An 18,006-nucleotide genomic window follows, 5' to 3' on the forward strand; every position below is an offset into this window, starting at 1 on the left:
GAGTACACCACCACTTTCACCACCACCAACTCTGATGGATCTGTTTCTACTGACACTGGAGATGTTATTGTATCTACTGACTCGGATGGATCGTGGTACACTACAACCTCTATCATCAGTGGATCATCTACTGGTCCTGAATTCACCGAGTACACCACCACTTTCACCACCACCAATTCTGATGGATCTGTTTCTACTGGAACTGGAGATGTTATTGTATCTACTGACTCGGATGGATCGTGGTACACCACTACTTCTATTATCAGTGGATCATCTACTGGTCCTGAATTCACCGAGTACACCACCACTTTCACCACCACCAATTCTGATGGATCTGTTTCTACTGGAACTGGAGATGTTATTGTATCTACTGACTCGGATGGATCGTGGTACACCACTACTTCTATTATCAGTGGATCATCTACTGGTCCTGAATTCACTGAGTACACCACCACTTTCACCACCACCAACTCTGATGGATCTGTTTCTACTGACACTGGAGATGTGATTGTATCTACTGACTCGGATGGATCGTGGTACACCACTACTTCAATCATCAGCGAGTCCAGCACACTTATTATTTGTCGTAGAGATGAATCTGATTGTGTGTCATCTACTGGTCCTGAATTCACTGAGTACACCACCACTTTCACCACCACCAACTCTGATGGATCTGTTTCTACTGACACAGGTGATGTTATTGTATCTACTGACTCGGATGGATCGTGGTACACCACTACTTCTATCATCAGTGAATCGTCTACTGGTCCTGAATTCACCGAGTACACCACCACTTTCACCACCACCAATTCTGATGGATCTGTTTCTACTGGAACTGGAGATGTTATTGTATCTACTGACTCGGATGGATCGTGGTACACTACAACCTCTATCATCAGTGGATCATCTACTGGTCCTGAATTCACCGAGTACACCACCACTTTCACCACCACCAATTCTGATGGATCTGTTTCTACTGGAACTGGAGATGTTATTGTATCTACTGACTCGGATGGATCGTGGTACACCACTACTTCTATTATCAGTGGATCATCTACTGGTCCTGAATTCACCGAGTACACCACCACTTTCACCACCACCAATTCTGATGGATCTGTTTCTACTGGAACTGGAGATGTTATTGTATCTACTGACTCGGATGGATCGTGGTACACCACTACTTCTATTATCAGTGGATCATCTACTGGTCCTGAATTCACCGAGTACACCACCACTTTCACCACCACCAATTCTGATGGATCTGTTTCTACTGGAACTGGAGATGTTATTGTATCTACTGACTCGGATGGATCGTGGTACACCACTACTTCTATCATTGGTGAGTCGACAGCTGGTCCTGGATTTAGTTCATACTGGAATTCCACCGAACCTTCGACAGATTCTGGCGTGGCCACTGGAACAGAAATTAATACTTACACCTCTGTGGTGACTGTTATTCAAACCACCTGCCATATCGGCTCAGCTTGTACAGACATCACACAATCAGCCGGCGAAGCGCCTGCATCAACTAGTACTGCCAATGCCACTCCTCTGTCTAGCTCTGATTCTGGGTCTGGCTCCGGTTCTGATTCTGGATCTGGGTCTGGATCTGATTCTGGGTCTGGATCTGATTCTGGATCTGGCTCCGGTTCTGAATCTGGTTCTGGATCTGGGTCTGGTGCTGATTCTGGATCTGGTGCTGATTCTGGATCTGGCTCCGGTTCTGAATCTGGTTCTGGATCTGGGTCTGGTGCTGATTCTGGATCTGGCTCCGGTTCTGAATCTGGATCCGGGTCTGGGTCTGGTGCTGATTCTGGTTCTGGTTCTGGTTCTGGCGCTGATTCTGGCTCTGGCTCCGGATCTGATTCTGGCTCTGATTCTGGTTCTGGATCTGGCTCTGGCTCTGGCGCTGATTCTGGCTCTGGCTCTGGCTCTGGATCTGGATCTGATTCAGGATCGGAAATTTCGTCTACACCCGAACAAATTGATAATGGTGATTCCTCCAGCTCTAATACGGGAGGTTCAACTTCCACTTCATCAGTTATCGCTCCTTATGAAGGTTCTGCTGGTAGAATTTTGGCAAGAAATTCTCAAATCTCTGTCGTGGTTGTCAGTTTCATTGCAATTTTGATGTTCTAGACAATCAAAATAATTTTTCTTTCACTTCGATTTTCATGCTTCTTTGCTACATGTTCTCGTAAAGTTGACTACCAAAGTCAATTTTGCATAATTCCCCTTTCTTTTTTTCTTTCACGTTAAAATTTGATTCCCCAGTTTTCTTATAGAAGTTTCAATAACATTTGTTATTGTACTAGGATCATCCATATATATATATATATGAACTAGTTTAATATATTGATAACAATACTAAAACAGTCGGCTCTTCGCTTGCAGTAGTAGGTGTCAATATTGCGTAATGTTAATTGAAGGGCAATTAATTGAAAACATTAATTAAGATTAGAGTTACATATTGAATGTATCACCAAACTCAAGAACGTGCATCCAAAAGGATCTATTTATTGACTTACTTAGATCTACAGTACTAAGATGACAATAAGCTGCTATATTTCGATACCGAATATCTTTAAAAGTACAATCCCAGATTAATATTCGTTAAATCATAACGAGATCGAACTACAATCGCTACTGATAATCATTCTGCTATGAAGTTTCGATACTGCAGAAGACTCCATTGAAATAAAAAGTTCATATATAAAGTATCATATATTGCATCATCGTTGTCGTATAACAAAACACTCTACCTGAAAGCGCAACACTCTGCCACAATGCACATAACTCTACCAGAAGGCTCAATACATCCATCTGAAATTAGGATTTCCTGGACCTTCACCAAGCTCTGAAGTTGAAATATCTTTGTAACTCAAATTAACATTCTGAAGCTTATTTCTTCGTTTATTATCGAAGACCATGAAGGTCAGAATCGACAACACCATTACAATCGCCAAACCTCCAAATCCTGCAGTTATACCCAAAGCGGGTATATACTTTGGAGCATCCTTGGGTCTGAATATATTGGTGGAAATTAGTCCAGCTGCGTTCGCTAAAGGAACTCCCACTGCCGTAACGACCACCCTGCGATTTTCATTTGGTGTGTTGTTATTATACCAGGTGGATGTAAGAACAGACGAAGCAGAAGCACCAGCGGTCATCAAGAAGCAACTAAAATATGCAACTCCGATATGATTTTGGGTATCAATAGCACCAAATACTACAAATCCAATCAATGTAGTTGCGATTGCTATACCGACGAATACAGATCTTACTTTCACATAATCGGATCCAAAAGCAAAGATTAATAGAAACACTGCTCCAGAGACATTAGGAGCCACGGTATAAAGATTGGTTTGAACTGAAGATTTTCCCAAGCTTTGAATAATCTGAGGAAACCAATTGTTTATACTATTGAGTGGAACTCCAATCGCAATCTCTTGAATCATCCAAGCAATGTATATAGGATGTTTGAAAACCTTGATAGCATCATTCAATGATGTTTTTTGTCCACCTGATGCAGATGAATCAGTTTGAACTCTAAACCTAGCATATTCTTTCTCCTCTTCGGTGAAAAAGCTAGCAGATTCCACCGAATGCGGAAGAAGGAAGTAGGCAACACAGGCGAAAGTAACTGTACAGCATCCCTCAATGAGCAACAAGATTTGCCAGCCATGGAGGCGAGGATCATTAATCTGAAAAACACCATAGGAAAGTAAGCCAGAAAATGCATTTGCGATATTTGCAGCTGAATAGAAAATTGAAAGTCTTCGAGCCAACTCGCCCCTTCTATAGAAAGTGGTGAGGTAATAAATTATACCAGGAAAAAAGGCAGACTCTGCCATCCCTAAAAACCATCTGGCAGCCATTAATCCAGAAAAATTGAACACAGAAACAATGAGCAAAGTAATGGAGCCGAAGGTGAACATAAGTAAAGGAATCACTCGTGCTGCGTTATACTTCTTAATAACCAATGAGATCGGGAACGCAAACAAAACAAATGGTATATAAAAAATCGACAACATTAAGTTCCAACGATCACCACTAATTCCAATGTCAATATCAAGACCATCAGTTTTAGCGTTACTTATATTTCCTTTATCTAGAGCATTGAAAAGGTACATTGCAGCAGTAAGTGGCAAGATTCTAAAATCTAACTTTCGGCAAATTCTTCTTTCAAGCTTATGGTCAACAGAGCCAGGAGAGAGGACAATGATATCGCCATTTGGAGAGATGATTTGGTTAAGTCCGAATGCATTGCTGTCCAGGCTAGAGCGAGAAGAGTTATTCACAATATCGACCGCAGTTGTTTTTTCGGCCCCTTTCATTTTTAGCTCGAAGTATTTTACAATCAATCGAAACCAACCACTTTTAAACAAATAATTGCATTCTGAACTTAGAGAACACAATGACTATTTATATTGGATAGTTGGTATAAGGGTCATTTCTTCGTATGATATGTAGTCTTGCAACCCTTATCTCGAAATTTTCCACAACCAAGCTAGAGATGGGAAATAATTCCGACAGATGGGGGCGCGACAATTGTAATGGGGGCTCAATACAGTGGGGGTGGCAACCCCCATTTCCAATCCGTACCATCGATTTATATAAGGCTCTGCTTTTCTATGCACCCGTATTGGTAAGGGACATTTCGTCCACTCGAAGATTAAACACGTAATGCCCGCAGAGAAATTAGAATGGTCAGCAATTGATGGGGTCGAACACCCAGTCTTGTCACCAGCTTGGATTAGTAATGGTCTCGTCTTCACATCAGGCATAGTTGGACAGAACTACACGACAGGTGATATTCCAGATTCCCTCGAAGAACAAACCGAACTTGCTATTGCTAATATAAAGAAAGTGTTGGAGGCTGCTGGTACTTCGTTGGACAAAGTGTTCAAGGTGCTTATGTTCATTTCGCACCTGGACTATTCTACTACTATGAACAAGATATATGGAAAGCACTTTCTTCAGAAACCATCAAGAAGCTGTGTAATCGCTGCATTTATGGACGCAAGGATCAAGGTCGAACTAGAAGTTATTGCAACGAAGGATTGAAATATTAATAGTTTATTTGTATAGTAAATATTATATGTTATTTTCAAAATTGAAATGTCAACCTTGAGTATCAGTATAACGGAACATTACATAATCGGATTCCAAAATTTTTCAATATTCTTTTCTTGTTATACACCTTCCTTCTAAATGGCCCATGTCACCTACTGAACCGGCCAAGAGAAAACGAAAGCGTATCATTGGAACATTCAAATGTCCTGCTGTAAACTGCGGCAAGGTGTTCTCACGAGCCGATCACCTAGGCAGACATCAAAGGAGCCATAATCCTGGATCTCGATATGCATGTCCATATCCTAATTGTGGACAAACTTTCACCAGACATGATGTCAAAGAGAAGCACTTCAAAAGGCACACTAACGGAATAGAAAAATCAAAACGCGACGAAGGCAGCGTGAATATTTCTCATACTGAGAGTACGAATTTCAATGACTATGGCCCTTCCCAGATTTTGCTGGCAAAACTTGGAGACGGAGTAGTCTCACAATCTCCCGTCAATGTACTGAAATCAGGCAACGAAGCCATTTTGGAGCAGACAAATGAGTTGACGGAAAGAAATACGTTGTCTCCTACCGACCTAATTGAATGGTTGTTTCATGACGAACTAAGTGTAGACAATTCGAATTCTGGAACCAATCTCCCGGGGCACTCGACCGATCTCCCCAGTGGATTTTCTCCTGTGTCTTTGATTGAAACTATGTTCGCAGTTCTGCCGAACTTTCCAAATTCTAACTATAGAATTGCAGTCAATGAGAATATCAGATCCAATTTGATATCCTTCATTCCCTCCTTAGAAGCCAACCCTGACTTTGGTTGCCTTCAAATTGAGGAGTGCTTGCTGAATTATTGGCTCTTATACCACCCACAATATCCTATCTTGCACCGACCATCCTTCTTAAATTCTGAAGCGCCGCCTTTGCTATTGTTGGCGATGGTAATGCTTGGCAGCAACTTTGTACCTTGTGCCAAAAGTGCCGACTCTCTATTGAGAAACCCCAAAGCTTTGGCAGATCAAATTGCGGAGCCGTTGAGATGGCTCATTTTTGCCAATATTGACTGCAGACCACCGGCCAAAGTTTGGGTCGTTCAAAGTTTGCTCCTTCTTGAGACATACGAAATAACAAGTTCCAGTCGATTTCTTCATGAGAGAGCATATTTGCATCACGGTTCCAAGATACAATTATTAAGAAGATCGCCAATTTTAGGTGGAGATCCATTGAAAAGTGAAAACCATGATGGTGCATACCTGCCTCCTAATCAAGTTTGGAAAACTTGGATCGAAGTAGAATCGATGAAAAGGGCAACTCTTATGGCATTTTATTTGGACACTATTCATGCAACTGTGTATGGGCACCTGATAATTCTATATGCGCACCAACTCAAACTTTCTTTGCCTTGTGAAGATGTTTTGTGGGAATTTGATAATACAAACAAGTCAGAAACCTTGTCATTTGAAAGGACTCCAAAATTCCTTGCTGCAATGAATAAACTACTTCATAGACAGAAAGTTGTCACGAGCTCATTTGGAAAGAAGGTCCTCTTAGCAGGACTATTAACGATAATGTTCCAAATGCAGCAGAAAGACTTACAGCTTTCATTCCTCGAATGGGATTCTATGAAAGACTCGTGGAATCAAACAATATCTTTGGCAATTGACGTATGGAGAGCAGATATTTGCACAGAGGGAGGTTGCTGCGATACAGAGAACTCTCTTTGGTTTCCAATTGAACTGAAGAAGAAGTTACCTCCAATGTTACGAATTGACGACACTCGCTGCAAATTTGGATTATATCATATTGCACAAATTTATATGAGGATATCACATTATGATTACATTATATATGCTGGTGCTCCTAGTAGGATGAATGTTAAAGCTGGAAAAGCGGAATACGAGATAGTTGCAAAGCGAGTAATGGAATGGTCACATAGCCTTAATGGAAGTATAAGTGCCATACATGCCTATTGGTTCTTGTGTGAAATGATTCTTTCTCCGGACAATGAAGATATCACCTTCACTTATGACCCAAACACAGATCCCTTCATGCATAGAAAGAACATAATTGCAAGTGCTGTTTTGGTTCTCTTTGCTTATAATTATTCTCTTCATGGCCCGGAAAGTGTGACATATGACCAACTAGCTACTAGTGATTACTATCCTGACAAAGAAGATGGATATTCTTACTTGAGGCGAATTCGGAAGTGTTTATCAAGAGGACCAGGTGGACCCTTTCATAGGATCAATTATGGAAGAACTAGTGCTCAATTCCATGAAGCGATCAAGCTTCATTCTGAAACATTGCGATCCATTGATAACAAGCATCACCTTGTTGGTTTGCTCAAACTCTTTTACAGAAGTTATAAAGGTTGCAACTGGGAAATTGGTCGCGAATACTCAAAACTATTTCGCAACTGTATTAAGAGATGTTTAGGTCGTAAGAGTGTAGTTTGTGACGATATGTACGTTAATTAAGTTAGATATTAATAGAATACTTTTCTTAGCGCATCAGTTGTATCTTTAATTAGATCTCTACCTTTCTGCAATACAGCGTCCATGGCCATGACTGGATGAGGGACACCAGTATAAATTTTAATTTCAGACTTGACTCCGTTCTTGCGCAATTTTTCATGATATTCGACAGCCTCAGATCTCAAAACGTCACATTCTGCTGCCGCAATAAAACATGGTGGCACCTTCTTGAAGCTTTCATCGGAGTAGAACAATGGAGAAGATTCTGGTTTCACGATGTCTTTTTCATTTGGTAAGTATAGATATCTGTACCAGATCATCTTCTCTGCTGGTAATTGAGGACTCAACTGAAACTGCTTCCATGACTCCTTGTTTTCAGGAGTAGCAGTATTATCAGTAACAGGAACCACCAAAACTTGAAACAAAATAGGAGGTAACAGCTCTGCAAATTTCGAACTGGCATACTTGTGAGTAACTACTGCTGTTAGATTGCCTCCAGCAGATGAGCCACCAATAGCAATCTTCCTATTGTTGATTCCCAAATCAGTAGGGGATGATTGGAAACCGTACAACACCGATTCAAAAGCGTCATGAACGGCCGCTGGAAAAGGGTCTTCTGGTGCTAATCTATAGTCGACAGACATCACTACACACTTCGACAATGATGCAACTTTAGTACAGAAAGAATTTTCAGTGTCAATGTTTCCCAACACCCATCCTCCTCCATGGAACCAAATAAATAAGGGCCAGCCCTCAGCTGGCCGATCACCTTCCGGAACGAACACTCTGGCTGGAACCGGCATGGAACCTTCTGTGTGTTTTCTAGCGATCAGGATATCAAAGGTTTTAGCCATCTTCAGCAAAGGACTCTGACCCGGCATAATGTTGCCACCTTTTCTGATCACAGCCAATGGAACCCTATGAGTATAGAGAAAGTTTGAAGCTTCCTTCATATTTTTGTCGAAGAAGGAAACATATTCTTCATCAAATTTATCCTTTATATCTTCATTCAATTCATATGGAGTTTCTGGTACTCCTCCAGTGAAAGAGTAATCGGCTTGAAGTTCGTAATATTTGGACCTTGTCATTCGGCTAGCAGAAGTGCAATTTAGATATTGGTGATATGAGTGAACTCATGAACAAGAAGGAATACACAAATTGGTGGAATTCTGTATTTATAATGGAAATATTCAAGCTTGAACTACTCATTGGGGGTGAGTTTGTGTTCGTAAGTGAACGGAATTGAATCTGTTGAATAATGAAAAATGCCTAATGCGGCACCTTTTTCTTATCAAATCTTGCATCTCACTGGTGGGGGCCAATCGTTATCAACAGCTTTCCCCACCATCTGCAGATGGGGGGCATTTTTGAAAAATGTCTTGTTCCATTCGTATATAATAATTATAAATGCAGTACTATTAGATCAAACTTTTCATGATTCCTCATACAGTGTAGCAAATTGAAAATGTCTTACCCTGCTCAATTCATAGCAAAACCAAGCAAGGAAGCTTTACTCGATGCTTTCAAGGGGAAGCTGATATCCAGCTTGCCTACCCCTTCTTTTCTTATCAATGAAGATATATTCACCAAAAATTGCAATAGAATGCTTCAGAATACTTCGCACTTGAGTGCCGATTTCCGAGCTCACGTCAAAACCCACAAGACAGTAGAAGGCACTCGTTTGCAATTGGGAGAAAAGTCACCGATCAAAACCGACAAAATTGTGGTCTCCACGTTAGTGGAAGCTTGGAGTCTAATGCCACTTGTGGAAGAGGGCTTGATTAGCGATATTTTGTTTAGTTTGCCTGTTGTGAAGTCCAGGCTCCCTGAATTGGCCGAATTGGCAAACAAAGTTCCCCACTTACGGTTGATGCTCGATGGATCAGATCAGTTGGAATTGTTGGCAGACTTCTCCAGAGAATTTTCCATAAAAGCAAAATGGTCTATCTTCGTTAAGATCAATATGGGAACAAACAGAGCTGGCTTAGTCAACGAATCCACCTCTTTAGAGAATACTTTACAAAAACTCTTAAAGGATGATAAAATTAGCGAGTTTGTGGACTTATATGGGTTCTACTGTCATGCTGGTCATTCGTATAGTGCGGATTCTCCTCTGTCAGCTAAAGATTTCTTAATTCAAGAGATTATCCACGCTAATCAGGCTGCAAAAGGAGCACTCCAAATACAGCCAGGCTTGAAACTCCAAATTTCTGTCGGTGCAACGCCTACAGCTCATTCTTCGGAACACTTGAATACAGATGAATTGATAGCAGCTATCGGAGATGAACTTTCAGGAAAATTGGAATTACATGCTGGTTGCTATCCATGTTGTGACTTGCAACAAGTTTCTACTGGTTGTGTTACGCTTGAAGAGGTGTCCATTTCTTTATTGGCCGAGGTTATCTCAATTTACCCGAACAGAGGTTCCAAGGCTCCAGGGGAACAACTTGTCAATGCTGGAGTTTTGGCCTTATGTCGAGAATTTGGACCTTTACCAGGCCATGGTAGAGTGGTTGATCCTCCAGGACTTGAAAATTGGATTGTTGGTAGATTGAGTCAAGAACATGGGATCTTAGTTCCACTTGATGAAAACCAAGTTAATGACTTTATTCCTTTGGGAACCAAAGTAAGAATTGTCCCACAACATTCTTGCATCACAGCAGCAGCTCATCCTTGGTACTATATAGTAGACTCCAGTAATAGTGTAGTTGACATTTGGATACCAGCTAGAGGATGGTAGACTATATTGATGTATAAGCACTAATATCTATATTCAACTAAATTTACCAGTAAGTTTTGAGGCAATTCATATTTAGCATTCTGAGATTACATATTTTGTTTACAATACAATTGGTACATCATACAATCGAGAAGAAATGGTATTTATATTAAACATCTAGAGGGACTTTTCTATCTTATCAAGAGTATTCAAGTCAGCTTGGTACTTTGAGTAAGCGTTCAAGTCGACTTCCTTGCTGAGCGGTGGCCTTCCTGTTAAGCTTTCTCCAAAGCCATAGAACTGTTTGAGTGCATGTTTGACACCAACGACATTCAATTCCATAATCATCATGTCAGCCTTAGTAACCAAATATTGAAGTTCGCTTGATTCCTTTAACTTTCCCTCTTTGAATAGAGTTAAAAGCTTTACCATAACCTTGGGGAATAAGGCTGACATTCCATCAATAGCTCCGTAAATTCCCACTGATAATGCTGGAATCAATACTTGACCAAGTCCTGTAAAAGGTCTGAAATTATTAGTTTGACAAAGTTCTGAATCCCTACCTAACATGGTATACAAATCCAAATTGAAATGAGTCAACTTGACTGCAACTATTTTCTCGTGGACTGAGAGCTTCTTGAAACTGTCGAGAGTAATTGTGACATTGTTTGAAGTCCCAGGATAATTGTAAATCACAATTGGTAAGGAGGACTTATCAGCAACTTTAAGAAAATAATCAACGATTCCTTCTTGGCTAATCAATTTGGGACCAAAATAACCAGGAACAAGAAGGATCATGAAATCGGCTCCCGCATCTCTTGCAGAATCGATTTCTTCAATTGCTTCTTCAATATTACCAATTGGAGGTGCGCCTGCAATAATTTTAAAATTTTCATCTGGAATAGCCATTCTTAAACTAGAAACGAGGGCCAGTCTTTCTTGTCTACTGAGGTGTGGAGTTTCCCCCATTGAACCAGCAACAACGAGACCAGATATTCCTCGATCATACAAGAACTTTGCATGTTCAACTTGGGATTCAAGGTCCAAAGTGTAATCAGCATCATTTTTGAAGAAGGTAGTAATTGGAGTGTAAATTCCCTCAGGGAGTACGGAAGCAGGAAGAATAGTCATTTTTTGATAAACAATAAGCAGCGAAGAGCATTATCAAAATTGGCAAGCTATCAAAGTATATATAAATAGGTGTTTCATGCTTTTTTGCAATCAAAAAGTGTGCGACCCCCCATCCAATGCGACCCCCAATGTCCCCCGTTGAACTGATTATGCCTCCCCCCAAAGCAACTACTCCACATTCTAGTCGAACCCCACCAGAACTTATTTATTACACTCTACTTTAGTCACTCTTCTATCTAAAAGTGTACTCTCTCCTTTTAAGTTCTTAAAAATTGCTACCTTGTGCCATTGTATTTCATATTGGGGGGAAGCGATTGCGAAAAGAAAAAGTAGCGCATTTCCAGGTTCGGTTTGATGAAGACTGTTTTTGGTGTGAGCGGGTCTACTGTCCTTCAATGAATATTGGTTAAGTTTGCTGTCCTGCAAGTCATAGATGTCTCTGCTTGCGCGAAATGATTGTTGAAAGGAGATGGAAACGTATCAATACAAGGTAGGTAGTAGATACAAAATGCAACTCTCTTCGCTAATATTTAAGCCCTTTTGCGTCTTTCCTCTCGTTATACATGTCATGTTCTATGATCTTTATTCTATACTCGATTCTAAACACATTGCAAGCTTACATCTCTGAGAGCCCTTAAGCAAGTCCATTGTAAGTCAACGACAAATCTAAAGATAAACACTGAAATCCACGTTCCAGACTTTCAAGACACCATCCAAACCGATTGTAACAAACAGACCCTTATTTCCGTCGTAGCTCAACCATTCCACACCTGAAATACCAATTTGGTGTGCCAATGGAAACTTCAAGACCTTAGAAGGCTTCTTTACGGAGTATAAAAACAAGCCGGTGTCCAACCCACCACTAATGATGAATTGGGAATCTGGAGTCCACTTGGCATCATTTACCTTACTAGAATGGAATGCCCAACGTGTAGTGACAACAGAGGCACTTTTTGTATCATATAATGTATACTTTCCTGTCAAGTCTGCAACAGCCACGAATTTTCCATCAGGAGAAATACGAATAAGGCTTGGAGGAGAACGGAGTGGGGGGAATTTCAAGTTTGATTTGATAATACTCTCTCCGTCTATAGAAAGCACTTCAACAGAATTGGTCTTTACATTTGTAACTAGTAACAAGTCTTCCTTCGCGGCAAACCCTGTAGCTTCAAACCCCAAGTCGTACTCAATTTTCTTTTCCAATTCCTCTGTATAAATCTCCACAGATGACTCGAGCAACACTACGATCAATTTCGGAAGTACACCTATTTGCTTGGGTTGTCCCTTCAAAGAGACAGATTTGGATAATTTGTCCCCCCTCCAAAGGTTCAACTTATCGTCCCAGCCTGCACTGACAACATAGGAGTCTTCTGTCAATATGCCTACTACATAGTTTGAATGTTCCCCAAGTCTATCAGGGATGGTCTTGATTCTCTCAGATTCGATAGTCCATTTTAAAATGGGACCCTCAGAAGCTCCAGTATACAAGGTTTGACCGTTCAACGAAACTGAAGTCAAAGGCGACTTTTGGCCAGGAATGACAGCAAATGGTTTAGATTCACCTTCCTTAAAGTAGTTGAGATTTCCGTTAAGCGATAGTGAGATGATGTAAGCCTTGGTAACTACGACTCCAACTTGCTGATTGTCTATAGAGCTAGATGAAGTGAATCTATACTCAGCTGTAGATTCTAATGAGTCTATGTTCCATTGCTTAATGGAGTTGTCAGCCGAAGCAGTGACAAATTTCAGCGAGTCTTTAAACCACGAGATAGAGTAGATACCACCTTCGTGGGCATTTTCCAACTTCTTAATGTACTCGCCAGACTTCCCATCATATACCACAATTGCTCTATCGGAACCTACACTTACGAGCCACTTTCCATCAGGCGAGAACTTGACGGCCTTGATAGAATTGGTATGGTGACCACGGATACTCTTGTCGAATTTGAAAGGTGGACCGTTATAGAATACTAACGCCTTATCTTCACCAACTGTTGCAGCTCTGTATGGTCTCTGAGGCTTGATGTCGACAGCATTGACAGTGGCCGAATGGCCCTGGATCTCACCGATTGAATTGCCGGAATCCCATGAGAAACAGTGACCAAATTTATCCTTACCCTGCCCAACTGCAATAACACGCGAACTGTCAGAATCCCAGGCTATTGACTTGATGGGGCCCGAAAGAATCTGGAATTCACTCTTGATGGTTGGTTGTTCGAAGCTGATTGTGTTGCTATCTTCGCCGATAACAGACGAGTCCCAGATCTTCAACGCTCCAGACTCATCAGCAGATGCCACGTAGTTACCAGAAGGAGCAAATGCGACAGCTGTTGTAGTGTGGATATGTTTAGAGAATTGCTTGGGCTTCAAAGATGATTCTGGATCCACACTTCTGATGAACACAGACTTACCCGTTGGGTAGGCAATACGATCGTTGACCTCATCGTAGGAAATATGAACTGATTGAGCTCTAGTTGTGGACGGATTGGGTGGGTAGAGTGCTAGTGGCGCGATTGACATGGCGAAGATTGAGTGGAGAATAGAGCAAAACCATATGTTAGAGAGATATTTATATAAAATAGTAGGCTGTAACTATTGGAGTTGTATCACGTGACTTGAAAAGTTCGGCGATACGAAGTTGAAACGCGAGCTATAATAATTTGGATAAAAAGCTAGTTGAAAAATAGGTAAAATGATACATTTAAGATACTTAAATAGTCCTATAGGTTAGTAAAAATTTACATATATACTATGAGACCAATTCCAAGTATATTATACCATTTTCTTATGTACCGATTGCCCAAGCTTCACACAAATGTGTATGCAATTTTCTCTTTCAAATCTATCAATCGCGAAATCGCTTAATTAGGACTATTTTTTCCAGTCCCTTTCACAGTTATTTCTTCACTTTTTGTGCGCTTCACGTGACCTAAAAAAAGAACGGATACAATTGGACTCTTTGAAATCTAGTCTGTTGAAACGATCACTTTTCCCAAGTTTTCTCTCACTTGCCAGCATGTTGAGAATTGGTTCGAGTTCAGTGACTCGTATTGCCGTGAGAGCACCTTATAGAGCCATGGCGGTGCGTCCGCTTTCGGCCTCCGCAAGAGTGTGGAGTTCTTCTGTATCAGAGACTGGAAAATCCTCGCAAGGCCAAGACCAGAAACACGAGAACTATCAAAACCACCAGCAATCGTCCCTTGCGGGCATTGTTATCAAGCTGGCTCTTTTTGCCACTGTCGTATATGGAGCTACCATGTTTATAGCCACCAAGAATGACAAGGTCATGGACTTTGTAATTGACCAGCAGATTCCATACTATGAAGAAACCATCGACTTGATTGAAAACGGTTCCTACGACGACTTGGTTCTGGCCATTAAGGCCAAGATATCTTCCATTAGATTGCCATCCAAGGATGAAATCACCGAGTTGTCGCACAAAATCGAACACACTTCAGAAGATTTGTTGAAAGAAACTAAGCGAAAGTTGGAATCAGCTAGGGCTGAGTTTGGTTCTCATTCTACTGCTGGCTCCGGTACTTCGGCTTCATTACCAGCCAATCAGTTGCAAAAGCATCCAGAAATTGAGCACGTCAAGAAGGAGGTCGAGCATTTGCCAGCTATCAAATTAAATGAAAATGTTGTTCTGTATGTTGATGCATCAGTGAAGGCTACTATCGATTCGTTCAACGACTTGATCAACTCAATTGATGTCAGCAAAGTCACACCTACTGATGAAGGACTTATCAAGACAATTAACGAGAAGGTCTCTGAGTTGGCCTCGAAAGTTGGCGCTCTCTCCAAGAAGTTCGACGACGAATTGCAGAGCAAGCTTAAGGTATCGCAAACGGAATTATTATCGTCCTATACCAAGAAGGAGTTGGAGCTTACTGAAAACTTGTTGCACCAATTTAACCGCGAGAGGGCCCAGTTGGAATCCAAGTTGAACGAGAGATTAAAGCAGGAAATCGCCGCCACCAAGGAAACCATTTCGCAGGCAGCTGTCAACGCCGTTTCGATGGTGAGAATCGAACAAACTAAGAACTTTGAAAAGCTCGTTGCCGACAAGATTAACGAAGAAAGAAACGGAAAATTGGCTAATTTGGAAAAACTCAACTCCAGATTGGAAAGCTTGGAACAGTTTGCTGAAAGCTTGGAATCACAGGTCGTAGCTACCCAACAAAAGTCGGTTATCCAGAAATCGTTGTCTTCATTGAAGGCCGTGTTGTTCGTATCTAATCCAGAAGAAAAGCCTCAGCTGATTAAGCCATACGTGGATGACTTGTTTGAATCATCTCCTGACGATGAAGTTATCCAATTAGCATTGGGTGAATTGGGTCCATTGTTGTCCAAGGAATCGACTCAGTCCATCTTGACCACCTCACAGTTGTTGACCAGATGGGAGCAATTAGTCCCAGAATTGAGATCAGCCTCGTTGTTGCCTCCTAATGCTGGTTTATTGGGACACTTAGCCTCGATCGTGTTTTCCAAGTTCTTGGTTTCTGTTAAGGGTGACAAACCAGATGGAAAGGACATTGAATCGGTCATTGGGAGAGTTGAAGCCAGTTTGGTCAGAGATGAATTGGACGTGGCAGTTGAGGAAGTAGCCAACTTAAAGGGTTGGACCAGAAAGTTGGCCAACGACTGGGTCATTGAAGGAAGAAAGAGATTGGAAGCCGAATACCTCGTGGAGCTCATCGACGCGGAAACCAGAATCTTGTAAACATATATTATTCATAATAAACCACAAGTTCCATTGGACTGAATGTAGCCAGAGAAAAGAGTGTAGAAATACATTAGAGAAATCAGACAAGGAATAATAAAACCGGTCACGTGACTTTTATGTAGAAAAAGCTCGTTTTCATTCAAACTGTATCAGACACAATATAGTCAACAGTATAGTTTCCCTACCGCTAACTTATAAGTACAAACTGTTGCTATGTCCTCAACAGCTAACAGCGCTTCAGTGTATGGTGGGGATGAGATCAACGCCATAGTGCTAGATCCAGGCTCGTACCATACGCGGATTGGGTACGCTGGAGATGATTTCCCTAAGGTTATAACTTCCTCCTACTACGCTTCTGCGTCGAATGAGCCAATGGAAGCCGAGAAGGAAGACTCCAAAATTGGTAGCAAGTCAACCAAGAGGATTTTTGGAGATGCCATCGATGTTCCTCGGTCGAATTACAACGTTCATCCCATACTCAAAGATTCAGTAATTGTTGACTGGGATGCTGCTTTGGACCAATACCACCATTTCTTCAAGAATGTAATGAACGTCACGTATGAAGAGCAGCCAGTGTTGATCACAGAGCCCGTATGGGCAGAGCCAAAGTATCGTCAGACTTTGGTGGAGAATTTCTTTGAATACTACGATTTCCCAGCATTATATTTGGCCAAGGCTCCATCTTGTGTCTCTTTCCAACAGGGTAGACCGAACTGTTTGGTGGTGGATATTGGCCATGACTCTGTGAGTGTGACCCCTGTCATTGATGGTATATGCATGATGAAGAATACCATGCGAACGCATTATGCTGGTCAGTTTTTGGTGGATCAAGTCCAAGACCATCTAGCCAAGTACAAAGATTTATCTGTAGAGGGTACTTACAAAATCAAGTCAAAGACACCTACAGTATACCCTGAAAATGCAGAGTTCACCACAAGAACGCTTCCTGAAGATATCACGGCGTCGTATGATGAGTACCAGAAACTGAAAATCTGGCACGAGTTCAGAGAAACTATGCTAGAGGTCCCAGAGCGCAAACTAGCCAATAACAACATGCAGCAGCTGGCCACCATGAAGGAGTTCTACACTCTGGATGCCAATACCAGATTGTTTGAATTCCCTACTGGACAGTCGTTACTGTTGAACTATGATAGGTTTGTGTTTGCGGATTCGATCTTTGATCCTTCTATCTATAAATTTGCCAACCAAGAGTTGACCAGCAAGTATCCCCCCAACAACGGAGTTCTTTCGATTAAGAGTAAGTATGACGACTACAGACCACTAAAGAGAGTGCGCAAGGCAGAGTCTAACCAGTCCACGCCTCCGCCGGGTGACAGTCCTACCAAGCCCAGCAAGAACGGCAAGCACGAAGTCCGAGGCTTGTCGCAGTTGATCACTCATACGTTGTCAACCATTGACATTGATCTACGCACCTCAGTCGCACACAACATTATTGTGACTGGTGGGGTTTCGTTGGTGCCTCAATTGACGGAAAGATTGTACAACGAGTTGACCAACACCAATCCAGGGCTCAAAATCAGGTTACACGCTGTGGGAAATTCAACAGAAAGGTTGAACCAGGCATGGATCGGAGGCAGCGTTCTAGCATCGTTGGGAACGTTCCACCAGATGTGGGTCAGCAAACATGAGTACGAAGAGGCAGGGGCTGAAAGAATCTTGAACCAGAGATTTAGATGAACTGTATGTATAGTAGATGTAAAATCAATTTAAAAGTACCTTTAGAAGTTAACATAATTGCGAGATTTTGCGCAAAGGAAGTAGAAAAATAGAAAAAACTAACGAAACCTAAAATGAATATTCCGAAAAGAAGACGGCAAAGCATATCTAGAAGAGAAGCTTTGCAACTTTGAATGAGATGAA

At 41.5% G+C, this 18,006-nt stretch overlaps 8 protein-coding genes across 8 annotated transcripts; 4 read left to right on the forward strand and 4 right to left on the reverse strand. All coding sequences in view use genetic code 12, as the record gives it.

The window, feature by feature from the left end:
• Window positions 1–2,810: 2,810 nt before the first annotated feature.
• Window positions 2,811–4,337, reverse strand: TNA11 (Transporter of Nicotinic Acid; the record flags this gene model as incomplete). The annotated part of the gene is made up of 1 exon (XM_001383607.1): window positions 2,811–4,337. The coding sequence occupies one exon, from the start codon at window positions 4,335–4,337 to the stop codon at window positions 2,811–2,813; it is 1,527 nt and encodes a 508-aa protein (XP_001383644.2).
• A 244-nt stretch (window positions 4,338–4,581) lies between these two features.
• On the forward strand, window positions 4,582–7,584 carry MIG2.2 (C2H2 zinc finger protein Ribonuc_L-PSP Endoribonuclease L-PSP). Its single transcript, XM_001383240.1, has 3 exons — window positions 4,582–5,476; window positions 5,553–5,557; window positions 5,638–7,584. Exons 1-3 carry the CDS (start codon window positions 5,222–5,224, stop codon window positions 7,550–7,552), a joined length of 2,175 nt encoding a protein of 724 aa, XP_001383277.2. The 5' UTR covers window positions 4,582–5,221; the 3' UTR covers window positions 7,553–7,584.
• ACD2 (putative esterase) lies at window positions 7,561–8,637 on the reverse strand (the record flags this gene model as incomplete). The annotated part of the gene is made up of 1 exon (XM_001383608.1): window positions 7,561–8,637. One exon carries the CDS (start codon window positions 8,635–8,637, stop codon window positions 7,561–7,563), a length of 1,077 nt encoding a protein of 358 aa, XP_001383645.2.
• Window positions 8,638–9,014: 377 nt separating this feature from the next.
• PICST_35359 (predicted protein) lies at window positions 9,015–10,289 on the forward strand (the record flags this gene model as incomplete). Its single annotated transcript, XM_001383241.1, has 1 exon — window positions 9,015–10,289. The coding sequence occupies one exon, from the start codon at window positions 9,015–9,017 to the stop codon at window positions 10,287–10,289; it is 1,275 nt and encodes a 424-aa protein (XP_001383278.2).
• Window positions 10,290–10,416: 127 nt separating this feature from the next.
• DAP1 (Dihydrodipicolinate synthase) lies at window positions 10,417–11,399 on the reverse strand (the record flags this gene model as incomplete). The annotated part of the gene is made up of 1 exon (XM_001383609.1): window positions 10,417–11,399. The coding sequence occupies one exon, from the start codon at window positions 11,397–11,399 to the stop codon at window positions 10,446–10,448; it is 954 nt and encodes a 317-aa protein (XP_001383646.2).
• A 564-nt stretch (window positions 11,400–11,963) lies between these two features.
• AIP1 (actin cortical patch) lies at window positions 11,964–13,919 on the reverse strand (the record flags this gene model as incomplete). The annotated part of the gene is made up of 1 exon (XM_001383610.1): window positions 11,964–13,919. The coding sequence occupies one exon, from the start codon at window positions 13,917–13,919 to the stop codon at window positions 12,066–12,068; it is 1,854 nt and encodes a 617-aa protein (XP_001383647.2).
• Window positions 13,920–14,418: 499 nt separating this feature from the next.
• On the forward strand, window positions 14,419–16,159 carry FMP13 (Mitochondrial protein of unknown function). The gene has a single exon (XM_001383242.1). The coding sequence runs from the start codon at window positions 14,476–14,478 to the stop codon at window positions 16,120–16,122; it is 1,647 nt and encodes a 548-aa protein (XP_001383279.2). The 5' UTR covers window positions 14,419–14,475; the 3' UTR covers window positions 16,123–16,159.
• Window positions 16,160–16,326: 167 nt separating this feature from the next.
• Window positions 16,327–17,866, forward strand: ARP4 (actin-related protein). Its single transcript, XM_001383243.1, has one exon. The coding sequence runs from the start codon at window positions 16,339–16,341 to the stop codon at window positions 17,821–17,823; it is 1,485 nt and encodes a 494-aa protein (XP_001383280.2). The 5' UTR covers window positions 16,327–16,338; the 3' UTR covers window positions 17,824–17,866.
• The last annotated feature ends 140 nt before the right edge of the window (window positions 17,867–18,006 follow it).

This window comes from Scheffersomyces stipitis, chromosome 3, assembly GCF_000209165.1.
Source record: "Scheffersomyces stipitis CBS 6054 chromosome 3, complete sequence".
NCBI lineage: Eukaryota > Fungi > Ascomycota > Pichiomycetes > Serinales > Debaryomycetaceae > Scheffersomyces > Scheffersomyces stipitis.